Here is a 13,175-nt window from a genome sequence, read left to right on the forward strand (position 1 = left end):
GATTTGCAAATGCAGATTCAACGATCCATAAATACATGTAACATCATTCATAAATGTGTGATGGAAATTAATTCAAGAACTTGATATATACATATTTGTGTAAACATTTTAAATGTATTTAGGTAAGATGCATTTGTGTGAGCATTTGGAGAAATATTTATGCTTTTACTTGTGTATTTATGAATTGTGTTTTGAATTTACGAATCGGATTTTGTAAATGTAAATTGTGCTGTGCATTTATGAATTTTGTTTTGCAAATGTGTTATTTTTGAGGCTGATCTGTCTCCATATTTCTGTGTGACTGAATTCTCTGCTCACCGTGTCTTCATCATTGTGTGTGTGTGTGTATCTCAGTGATCGATCTGCACAGCCCATTAGCTGAGTGGACAGGCATCTTCTGTTGCCCCTCTTTTTCTGCCTCTCATCTGTCTTCCTCCACCTGTTCCGTGTCAATATTTCCCCCTTCATATTTTATGGTCTTAATTTTAAATGCTTTGTTGGTGTGAATGCTTAAGTAAGAAATAGTATAAATAAATAACTTTATAAATAACAGTTTTGATTTTCAGAGTGCTTTATTGGCACGATTGCTTTGTGTATTGCCAAGGAAAATAGTATAATTTATTATATATTATATTATATTATATATTATATTATAATTAAAAACTATTTTTTATATATTTATTCTTCTAATAATATATCGGTTTAAATTTTTCAAAGTGCTTTATTGGCATGATTTGCATATTGTCAAGAAAGAAAGGAGAAAAATATAATTGCATTAAAAAAATAAAACGACAAGATATTAATTTGTTTTTATTTGATTAATATCTCTTGCAATTTTACTTTTTCAAAATGCTTTATTGTCATGATTGCTTTGCATATTGCCAAGGAAGAAGGAATATAATATCATATAATATAATATAGTATAATGTAATGTAATATAATGTACTATTGTTAAATTATATTATAGTTAGAGTTTAAAAATAAAACAAGATATCAATTTCTATTATTATTCTATTCATTCTGTTAATTTCTTGCAATTTTATGTCTTGCAATTTTATTGTCTATTTCAAAGTATGGTTACATATTGCCAAGTGAGAAAAAGGGGGAAAAAATAGTGTTCTTATAATATAATTGGATTAAAATAAAAGAAAACAAGATATTTATTTCTGTCTCTTACAATTTCAATTTTCAGATTGTTTCATTGGCATGATGGTTTGAATACTATAGAATCCAATAGTCTCTCTGTCTCTGTCTCTCCAGGCTGGAGGAAGTACCACGGCCGTTTCCGTTGCATCCGTGTCTGCGCAGTCCCGATGAGGAGCTGCGTTTCCTGCGCTGCTGCGCCCGTCTGCTCATGCTGCGTCTGCTACCCGCACGGGACGCTCGTTCACGCAGTCTGCGCCTCTTACTGGTGGAGGTCGTCGCTACTAAAGGTGACTCTCACTGAACCTGGTGCACACTGTGTGATATTATTTTCTATCTATCTGTCTGTCTGTCTCTCTGTCTGTCTATACACACACACACACACACACACACACTTATATATGTTTGTAAATAAATAAATGCATTTATTCACACATTAAATGCATTAAATTGAACAAAAGTGACAGTAAAGACATTTCAAATATTACAAAATATTTCTATTTATTTCTCTTAAAACTAATATAATTGGATTAAAATAAAAGAAAACAAGATATTTATTTCTGTCTCTTACAATTTCAATTTTCAGATTGTTTCATTGGCATGATGGTTTGAATACTATAGAATCCAATAGTCTCTCTGTCTCTGTCTCTCCAGGCTGGAGGAAGTACCACGGCCGTTTCCGTTGCATCCGTGTCTGCGCAGTCCCGATGAGGAGCTGCGTTTCCTGCGCTGCTGCGCCCGTCTGCTCATGCTGCGTCTGCTGCCTGCGCGGGACGCTCGTTCACGCAGTCTGCGCCTCTTACTGGTGGAGGTCATCGCTACTAAAGGTGACTCTCACTGAACCTGGTGCACACTGTGTGATATTATTTTCTATCTATCTGTCTGTCTGTCTCTCTGTCTGTCTATACACACACACACACACACACACACACTTATATATGTTTGTAAATAAATAAATGCATTTATTCACACATGAAATGCATTAAATTGAACAAAAGTGACAGTAAAGACATTTCAAATATTACAAAATATTTCTATTTATTTCTCTTAAAAGTACTTATAGATTTTTTAATTATTAATATTAGTATTACAGTTTTCACAAAAATGTTAAGCAGCACAACTGTTTTCAACATTGATAATAAGTTTCTGATGTAAATTCACATTTGCCTTCACAGGAATACATTGAATATACGTTGTAATATATCGTGATGTTATGCTCACTCTATAATAGGTGACAGAAGAAATGATAATTTAATCTTATTACCGGTATTAAACAACATAAATTATTTTGAATTGCTAGAAAACTCTGCTGTTGGGAATATTTTTCACACACAAATTAGCTTTTGTTTGTCATAACTTTCCTCTGATGTGGTTTAATGAAGAAGAACTTTCTTCAATACGGCTGAAAGCAGTACAAGACTTCGATAAGTAGAAATAATTTGCTTTCATGAATCAAAATGAGATGCAGAGATTTGGTGCTCATGTTCTACACGCTGATAAATCCCCCTCTCACAGCACAAAGCTTTCATTCACTGACAGTTTCATAACTTGAGAATGAGATTTTGGGAGAATCTTGTTTTTGGCTCGAGCTTCAGTGTCTAAACTGACATCTCTTGGATTGGACGGAGTTGATTGACTGTTCAATGCTCATCTGTGTTCTTACAATGCTGCTCTTGTGTAAGAACTCATGAAACATCTACTGCAGGGGTTTTTTTTTTTTACAAATCATGAAATTGATTTCAGGATATTTTCGATGACCACCAGATGTGTGATTGTAATTGTCTTTGATTTGCCATGAAATGACTAATTACATCTATTGTAGGCGACTGAAAGACAGGCTGCTGGAGAGAGATTGAGGATGTGATGACTGCAGGTAGATCAGTCTTGGGGTGTAACGGTTCACAGAAGTCACGGTTCAGTACGTACCTCGGGTTTGTGGTCACGGTTCGATACAAGTTTGGTACAACAGGAAATGTTTTTTTTTAAACGGACAGTAATGCTACATGTAGCATGAGCAGTTGTTTTTGATTTGAATTAGATTGTATAATTTCAAGATTTAAAGCAAAAACAGAACTTTTGATTTGTGAAATTATACTACATAAGACACCTGCACAAAATAAAACGGCAGACGTACTGAATGAAAATGACAGCAGGTGGCGCTTATGGAACAGCAGTGATAGTGTTTCCTTGGGCATTATATCAGAATCAGAATCAGAATGAGTTTTTATTGCCAGGTATGTTTACACATACGAGGAATTTGTTTTCATGACAGAAGCTCCACAGTGTAACAGAATGACAGTGACAGAACAAAAACACAGATAATAAAAAATAGAAAAATAGAACAAGTAACTAAGGAATAAAAATATACAAATCGACAATTGTATGTACAGGATTACAGGATTATATGGAGGTAAGAGGAAAAGAAAATGCCATCGAAGCATTTCTGGAGACGGTCAGTTCCTCTCAGAGATACATTCATATTAGGGCTGGATTTTGACACAAATTTCATGATTCGATTCGATTCTCATTCACAAGCTTGCGATTCGATTCGATTACCAATTTGATTCGGTTCGATTCAATATCGATTATTTTGGATATATATCAGGTACAGTACATACCAAATTTTCTCAAGGAAAAAAAAATCTCTCAACCAATGCTGTAAAATATACATGAGATTCGGTTGGTACTACATTACTGTAATATTGAAGGTCAAAATTAGGGTTAGGTATCGTTTGAATTTTATCGATTCCGATTCTGCTTATCGATTCCTAGTTTCGATTCCAATAAGATAAAAAATCCAATATAAAAAAAATTAAGTCAAACATTTAGATGTCAAACATTTATTCTGTCTTTTTACAAAGCATTCTGTTGCAGCTGAATAACACGAGCAAAAATCAGCAGCCTACAGAACACTGCAAGAGGAATTTTGCCTATGCTTTAAAAAAAAATACCACAGCAAAAACAACTAGATTAATATAAATTCCAAATATTAAAGTGTTATAGACAAGTAAACAGTCAAAATTTCAGGTACAGAAACTGTAATTAAAAGTTTAAAAACACTGCATAGTTTTCTTTTCATAAGTAAAATATAGATTAATCAATTAAAATTATTAAATGTATTCAGTCAAGATCGGTGAATGATTTTCTTTTGTTCTTTGATTAACATTAATGACAGGCAGCGCGCTTATTAGGCTGCTGTCTCTTTAACACCGAACACACGCAGATCTAAAAGTACTGTACATGTGTGTTTTCTTTCTCATCTGTTTACGTTCATGTAAGACAAAAACAGCTGTGTTTATGATGATATACTGACGTAGTTTTCTGCATATTGGTCGACAAATATGAAAGAAGTCAGTTTCGGCTCGGAACAACCTTTTCTACAATGGAAATACACGGAACGGTTCGAGAACGGACACAAACCGGGAACCCGTCTTTTTACAAAGCATTCTGTTGCAGCTGAATAACACGAGCAAAAATCAGCAGCCTACAGAACACTGCAAGAGGAATTTTGCCTATGCTTTAAAAAAAAATACCACAGCAAAAACAACTAGATTAATATAAATTCCAAATATTAAAGTGTTATAGACAAGTAAACAGTCAAAATTTCAGGTACAGAAACTGTAATTAAAAGTTTAAAAACACTGCATAGTTTTCTTTTCATAAGTAAAATATAGATTAATCAATTAAAATTATTAAATGTATTCAGTCAAGATCGGTGAATGATTTTCTTTTGTTCTTTGATTAACATTAATGACAGGCAGCGCGTTTATTAGGCTGCTGCTGTCTCTCTAACACCGAACACACGCAGATCTAAAAGTACTGTACATGTGTGTTTTCTTTCTCATCTGTTTACGTTCATGTAAGACAAAAACAGCTGTGTTTATGATGATATACTGACGTAGTTTTCTGCATATTGGTTGACAAATATGAAAGAAGTCAGTTTCGGCTCGGAACAACCTTTTCTACAATGGAAATACACGGAACGGTTCGAGAACGGACACAAACCGGGAACCCGTACCGCGACCTCTGTTCTCTGTGCTCGCGCTTGCGCTTCGTGTGCGCTGCACGTAAACAGGGCACAACGTCTTTCCGTTCCTGTACTTAAATAGTTTTTAATCACATTAAAATGCGAACGCAGGAATCGTTAAGCAGAATCTAAATGCACGCGTCTTATCAAATACCCTTTTCTTGGAAATTTGGAACCGGTTCTAAAATGGAACCAGTTTTCAATACCCAACCCTAGTTAAAATTGACTGATTTGTTAAAATTACACTTAATGAAGTTTTTAAAATAATAAAGTTACATAATAACATTTCTACTTCAATTCATTTTTTAAAAATCTAAACATAATGGTAGCTGTCATAAAAACGTCTCAGGTTACTTATGTAACCATGGTTCCCTGAGTAGGGAACGAGACACTGCGTCCTCTAGGGGTCGCTATGGGGAACGCCTCGTCGTGACCCGTGTCTGAAGCATACATTGAAAAAACACCAACTCGTTGGCCGGCGACAGCCATGACGTCACTACCGGTGCGACTCCAGTATAAATCGGCGCCGGGAGCTACACATCATTCTCTTCTTCGTCTTCATTGACTGTTCTGTTTGAAGCGTGCATTTTCAAGGAAAAAGTAAGAGCTATCTATTTATTATGGCGAGCACTAGTAGAGCATTTAGAAGGTGTGTGCATCCGTGTCAGCGCTAGTTGACACCAGATGACACACACGATTTATGTGTTGTTTGTTTGGGCGAGGAGCACGCACGCGATGTCCTCGAGGGGGCAATCTGCGTGCATTGCGAGTTTTTTCCAATGAAAAAACTCCGTTCTCGTTTGTCTCTCTTTTCAAGTAAAGAGGGGCAGCCATCTGCTTCCCGCGGTTCAGGACCCTCCGCTGCTGAGGCACGGAGGAGAATGAGCTCGTGGCGATCTCAGGTGGACCTGGCCGATGAGTTTAGAGAGGGGCTTTCCTTCTCGCGCTCATCGGCGGGGGGCGAGAGACAGCCACTGGAGGATGATTTTCTCTCTTTAACATCATCTGATCCAGGGGCCAGTGCTCTGCTGGGTTCAGCCCAGGAAGAGCAGGAAATGGATGATGAGAGCGAAGAAGCTGAGGCTGAGCCTTCTCAATCCTCCTGCCCTGCGTATGATGAGTTAAAATTGACTGATTTGTTAAAATTACACTTAATGAAGTTTTTAAAATAATAAAGTTACATAATAACATTTCTACTTCAATTCATTTTTTTAAAATCTAAACATAATGGTAGCTGTCATAAAAACCCGATGGATTTATTCAAACAAATTAAACATTGAAGAACAGTCAAATTTATAATGAATATGTTATATGGTGCATATATTTAGCAAAATGCCTCTCTCTACAGTTTATTTTTCTATCTGACTAATGAGTTTATGGTCACCGAATATGTTTTTCTGAGGTAAATGTGACGTTACGTGACATATTGTTTACAAGCCATTATATTGACATTTTTGCACGACTGAAACACAGATTGAGCGATTACATGAGACAGGATATGGATTGTAAAGTTGTATTTTTTCTTTTAACTTACCTTCGGATGTTTAGTCATGTTTATTTTGTGCTGAAACTGGTATTAATGTGGAGGAGATGATCAGTTCACGTGCGCCTCGCACTGCTGCATCTGTTGTACTGAGGTGCTACAGCGATCTGTCATTCCAGATTAAACAGCTCCAAAATGGCATTTATTGTTTGAATACTACCTAATACAATGGACATAATTTGATTTCATTGTTTCATATTTAAAGTACCAAAGCACAATGCTTATTGCGATATATTGTATGGGAAGTACCCTTCAATGTTCCGTCCATTAGCTGAAAACAGGCTAGAATAATCGATTCTTGGGATTTAAGAATCGATATCGTTCTGTAAAAATGAGAATCGATTAATATCGAGATATCAATATTTTTTACGCAGCCCTAATTCATATAAATCCTCACATATTTGTCTTCCTGTATTTCAAACATCGCAAACAGTGAGCTTGCTCTACCTGGTACAGTACTTTCTCCTCTTTACAGACTTCATAAAAATTAGACACATTACATTTTGGGAAATTATGGCAATGCAATTTGTGTGCAATTCCGGAATAGAGATTGGGCAAAAATAAAACAAAAAACCGGTTCTGATTTACAGCCGGTCGACCAGTGGATCTCTAAAACCCCAAACTTTCCCACACTGCTGATTTAAAACAAGCAGGCGGGTCTTCGAGCTCTTGCGTGGCGTCTGAACTCGCCGGTCTTGTTTTGGGTTGGTGCGTAGATCGTCTCTTCTGCTCTTTCCTGTGGTGACGGTTAGCGTTGCATTACTGCAAGCGCCCCCTTCTAGATTGATCGCCTATGACTGACTGTATTCGTCATCTGACTGCATGAACCGAACCGTGACATCCGTACCATGACGGTTCAGGACGAATACATGTTCCGTTACACCCCTAGATCAGTCAGTGTGATACTGAGAAATGATGGATTACTGCTCAATATTAAAGAATTTTGGGTGCTCAGAAATCTCCCATCACTTACACATAATGATTAAGTAATTTCCTTTACCAAAAATTTGGAATAGTTCACCCAAACATTTTTATTTGCTGAAAATGTACTCACCCTCAGGCCATCCAAGATGCAGATGAGTTTGTTTCTTCATGGCAACAGATTTGGAGAAATGTAGCATTACATCACTTGCTCACCAATGGATGCTCTGCAGTGAATGGGTGCCGTGAGAATGAGAGTCCAAACAGCTGATAAAAACATCACAATAATCCACAAGTAATCCACACGACTCCAGTTCATCAATTCTGTTAATTTGTGAAGTGAAAATATGTGTGTTTGTTGGAAACAAATCCACCAAGACGTTTTTAACTTCAAACTGTTGCTTTTGGCTAAATTACGAGTCCTCTATCCACAATATTGCTTTCTCCAGTGAAAAAGTTGTTTCATCTGAATCAGGAGAGAAATAAGCACAGATCAAGAACCGTTTGCAAGTGAAAACAGTCTAAAACATTTCTAAACAAATATGTCGGTGCATTTTGATGTGGGAGGACAACAGAGGATGAACTTTTTCACTGGCTGAAAGCAACAGTTTAAAATTAAACGCCTTGATGGATTTGTATCATACAAACGCGCAACGTTTTGCGTCATAAGTTAACAGAATTGATGGACTGAAGTCATGTGGATTAGTAGTGGTGTTTATTTGGAGTTTTAAACCGCGCACGTGAGAGAGAGAGAGAGAGCCTATGGAAGCACCCCTAATCTAAATAATATACTTTCAAACATACTGATAAACTAACATATTATTTATAAAAATATTTAAAACAGCTAGTTCGTATATATTTGGATACAACACGCGGAAGTTATCAGTCGGTTTGCAAAATCATTAATCGCTGAAAATCAAAAGTGGATTTATTTTAATGGGGTCATATGATGCGATTTCAATTTTTCCTTTCTCTTTGGAGTGTTACAAGCTCTTGGTGCATAAAGAAGATCTGTAAAGTTGCAAAGACTAAAGTCTCAAATCCAAAGCGATATTATTTATAAAAGTTAAGAGTCAACCACCTGTAGACGTGCCCATAACAACAAAAGACAATACTTTATTGAACCTTTTCTGATAAGTGTGCGCTGCAAACGTGAGCATTTTTGACGATCGTTTCTGTAGAGTCTGCTCATTTTATCGCGTTTAACTGTATTTCGTCGATTCTGGCACCCAACATCACAACAAGATGATATTTTAAGCTCCTTATTGAGGTGTTCAGCCAATCACAACGCACTGGATAGCTGGCCAATCAGAGCACACCTCGCTTTTCTGAACGATGAGCTTTGTAAAAATCAACGCGTTTCAGAAAGGCGGGGCATAGAGAAGAAACAATAATATACAGTATGTAATGTGTTTTTGAACCTTAAACCGCATAAACACATTTCATTACACCAAATACACAAAATAATGTTCTTTTTAGCAACATCAACAGACCAACAGTTTAACACTAAATATTGGACATAGACGAACACAATAAATAAAGTATTTAAAACAGGCAAGTTCATATATTTGGAGTAAAGTTAAATTAAATGGATATCGGTCATACAGCGCTCCGGACCACGAGCCCGACGCACCGCCACAGAGACAAGAATGAGATGCATTCTAACATAACTGTGGCATTAAACTCAGTTAGTTAAGCCTCGGTTCAAATATTGCACATATATAGGCCATTCAGATCACTTGTTAAAGTGCAATGAAATACTTTATATCAGCAGACGATGTGATGACGAGGACAATACTATCGTCTATCGGCACAACCCTAGTTTGGACTCTCATTCTGACGGCACCCATTCACTGCAGAGGATCCATTTGTATATACAGTATGTAATGTGTTTTTGAACCTTAAACCGCATAAACACATTTCATTACACCAAATACACAAAATAATGTTCTTTTTAGCAACATCAACAGACCGACAGTTTAACACTAAATATTGGACATAGACGAACACAATAAATAAAGTATTTAAAACAGGCAAGTTCATATATTTGGAGTAAAGTTAAATTAAACGGATATCGGTCATACAGCGCTCCGGACCACGAGCCCGACGCACCGCCACAGAGACAAGAATGAGATGCATTCTAACATAACTGTGGCATTAAACTCAGTTAGTTAAGCCTCGGTTCAAATATTGCACATATATATAGGCCATTCAGATCACTTGTTAAAGTGCAATGAAATACTTTATATCAGCAGACGATGTGATGACGAGGACAATACTATCGTCTATCGGCACAACCCTAGTTTGGACTCTCATTCTGACGGCACCCATTCACTGCAGAGGATCCATTTGTGAGCAACTGATATAATGCTAAATTTCTCCAAATCTGTTCCCATGAAGTAACAAACTCATCTACATCTTGGGTAACCTGAGGGTGAGTAAATTGTCAGCAAATTTTGGAAGCTTATGGTTTTCCCAGATCTGTGCAACTTTCCATGACTCAATGCTGCTTTTCATTCAACATTCCAACTTCCTATAATAGAGCATGGCAGTAGGTAATGGCTTTGATTCCCATGGAATGAATGAACTGATAAAATGTATACCAGAGAGAATATACTAGAGAATTAACTAAATAACTGCATTTTAAAAGATTAAAGATGTCCTATAGCTTCAGGATGCAGCTGCCAGATTAACTTCTAACCCGTTTTCCTCTGTTCTGGGATTATACTGGAGGAAGCGTTTGCATCTGTTGTCTCAGACTGGCAGGTTGCCAGTCAAACCATTTTTTTTTAAAAAGGGCGAGAAGTCATCCGCCGGCTCTGTCTGGCAGTAATGAGGCACTGCCTCGTGCTCCGTCTGCTGCGTCTCTGCGTTCCTCATCAGCGCTACGTCACCAAGCTCCTGAGGAGGTGTAGAGATCTCATCATAATGAGTGACGGAGGAGAGACTGACTAAAGTGTGACGAGGTTTTGAGAATAATTAGCTCTGTTCCAAAACCAACTGAAAATTATTTGGTGTAGGATTTACTTTGCTAGTAAATGTTACAAACAATTGCAAAGAAACACACTGAATTAAACATCACATTTTAAAGTAGAAAGACTGAAATAGTATTTTCTTGTAAAAACATTATTTACAGTGTAATGAGCTGCCTTTTTGCAGTGTACATAAGCAGCTACTCTCTAAGGCATTTCAATTTAAAGGAAACTTCGATAAAAGAGTCATTTGAAGTTCAGCATTGGCAGAATCTCCATATCTGATCTCAATAGCACTCCTCAAGTGAAATGCATAATAGAATTTGACTCCGAATCGATTTGTTTGTACAGTTAAGGGCAAATGAATTGATTCAAATGATTTGAATGAGTGTCTTTGCGGATGGCTCCATTTTCATGAATTAGAGTGATTGTTTCCTTCATTTCCTTTTTTTTATTGTTTGAGATTTCCATTTAAATATTTTTTTTAAATATTTAATTTAATATTTTAAATTGTTTTTTTTTTAATTATTTTTTTTAAGTGAAATATTTAGATGCACTCTGTTTTTTTTTCTTGGTTATATAAATTGCAGTGACATTTTTTATGTTTGCTTGTTTGTTGAATTTAGTCTAAATATGTATGTTCATGCAATGCTGTCACCCTAATTGAGATCTTTTGCTTTTGTCAAACAAATCAAGATGTTTGTTTTTCACTGATTTTACATAATCAAATGCATGCTCTCGTATATAGATTTGGGAAGGATGATTATTAATTAATCATTTGTTCATCATAGTACAGTGCAAATGATCTGATTTGAATGATTCATCAGTTCATTTGAGCATATGTGCAGATGACTGCATTTTCATTTTTTTTTTTAAATTTCCTTCATTTTGAATCTTTTTCTATTTTGTTTTGAAATTAATTTAAATATTTTTTCATTTAATATTATAATTTCTTTTTTTAAGTGATATATTTAGATGCACTGTGTTATGTAAAATGATCTGATTTGAATGATTCATCAGTTCATTTGAGCATATGTGCAGATGACTGCATTTTCATTTTTTTTTTAAATTTCCTTCATTTTGAATCTTTTTCTATTTTGTTTTGAAATTAATTTAAATATTTTTTCATTTAATATTATAATTTCTTTTTTTAAGTGATATATTTAGATGCACTGTGTTATGTATATTGTAATGAATTATATTCAAATTATTTATTTTTTAGTTGTTGTCTGAATATGTATGTTCATATAATGCTATCACCCCAAATTATTTATTTTGCTTTTGTAAAATGCTTTGATGGTAAACATTAATAATATATTTGGATAGATATATATTTAGAAAGCTTATGCAGCTGCTTTTTCTGAGTAACTTCATGTGTAGCTACAGTAATTGCCTTTTTAAAAGGGTTGCTTGACTGTAGTTCAGTTATGAGTAGCTTGTCGTTTACAAAGCGTGGAAGGCAATATAATTGTGCATGTTGAGGTTGTCAGCTCACTGGGTTTGGCACAAAGCTATTAACTTGTTCTCTCTATCTCTCTCTCTTTGTAGTGCTAAAGCCGTTGGTGGACGTGTTGAGTGATCCGGACTACATTAACCGCATGCTGCTAGCTCAGTTAGAGCACCGAGAGCAGGTGAATGAGCATCATAAGAAAGCGTACACGTACGCGCCGTCCTACGAGGAGTTCATCAAACTCATCAGCAGCAGCTCTGACATACAGTTCCTCAAACAGCTCAGGTACGAAAACACGCAGCGGCCCATCAGTGCCATATCTACCATCATTCTGCATTCATTTAGTGGTGCGTTCTGTTATTGCTAATATGTAGGCTTAGGGATTTTTAGGACCCATTGAAATCAGTTTTTCCCCCCCAAAATCCATGTTTTCCATTTTAATGGTTTCATTAAATTTTAATAATCAAAAAGGATGTCTGTTCATTTGAATTCACAAAAACTTTCATTTATTAAAATTGTAACAATAGTGCCCTACAAAAAGTGTTTTTCATTTATTTATTTATTTTTTCTTCTGTATTTTAGGATTTAATACTTTTTTTAAAATGTATTTGATCAAAAATAGTGGTAATTAGATGAATGCATTTTAGTATCATTGAGATACTATTATAGTTTTTATTAATATTTGAGTCTTATATATATATATATTTTTTTTTCATTTTAACGTTTTGGTAATTTTGTTGCATATTTTCTTGCCATTTTGAAAAGCTTTTATATATACAGTGGGTACGGAAAGTATTCAGACCCCCTTAAATTTTTCACTCTGTTATATTGCAGCCATTTGCTAAAATCATTTAAGTTATTTTTTTTCCTCATTAATGTACACACAGCACCCCATATTGACAGAAAAACACAGAATTGTTGACATTTTTGCAGATTTATTAAAAAAGAAAAACTGAAATATCACATGGTCCTAAGTATTCAGACCCTTTGCTGTGACACTCATATATTTAACTCAGGTGCTGTCCATTTCTTCTGATCATCCTTGAGATAGTTCTACACCTTCATTTGAGTCCAGCTGTATTTGATTATACTGATTGGACTTGATTAGGAAACCCACAC

At 35.6% G+C, this 13,175-nt stretch overlaps 1 protein-coding gene across 1 annotated transcript in view; it reads left to right on the forward strand.

The window, feature by feature from the left end:
- Positions 1 to 13,175, forward strand: part of snx25 (sorting nexin 25) — an 80,606-nt gene that overhangs the window by 20,934 nt on the left and 46,497 nt on the right. The window contains exons 4-5 of the mRNA XM_016240082.1: positions 1,261 to 1,433; positions 12,155 to 12,341. Of these exons, the coding sequence (XP_016095568.1) occupies positions 1,261 to 1,433; positions 12,155 to 12,341 (360 nt within the window). The remainder of the gene's footprint in view (positions 1 to 1,260; positions 1,434 to 12,154; positions 12,342 to 13,175) is intronic.

This window comes from Sinocyclocheilus grahami, unplaced genomic scaffold, assembly GCF_001515645.1.
Source record: "Sinocyclocheilus grahami isolate Dianchi unplaced genomic scaffold, SAMN03320097.WGS_v1.1 scaffold580.1, whole genome shotgun sequence".
NCBI lineage: Eukaryota > Metazoa > Chordata > Actinopteri > Cypriniformes > Cyprinidae > Sinocyclocheilus > Sinocyclocheilus grahami.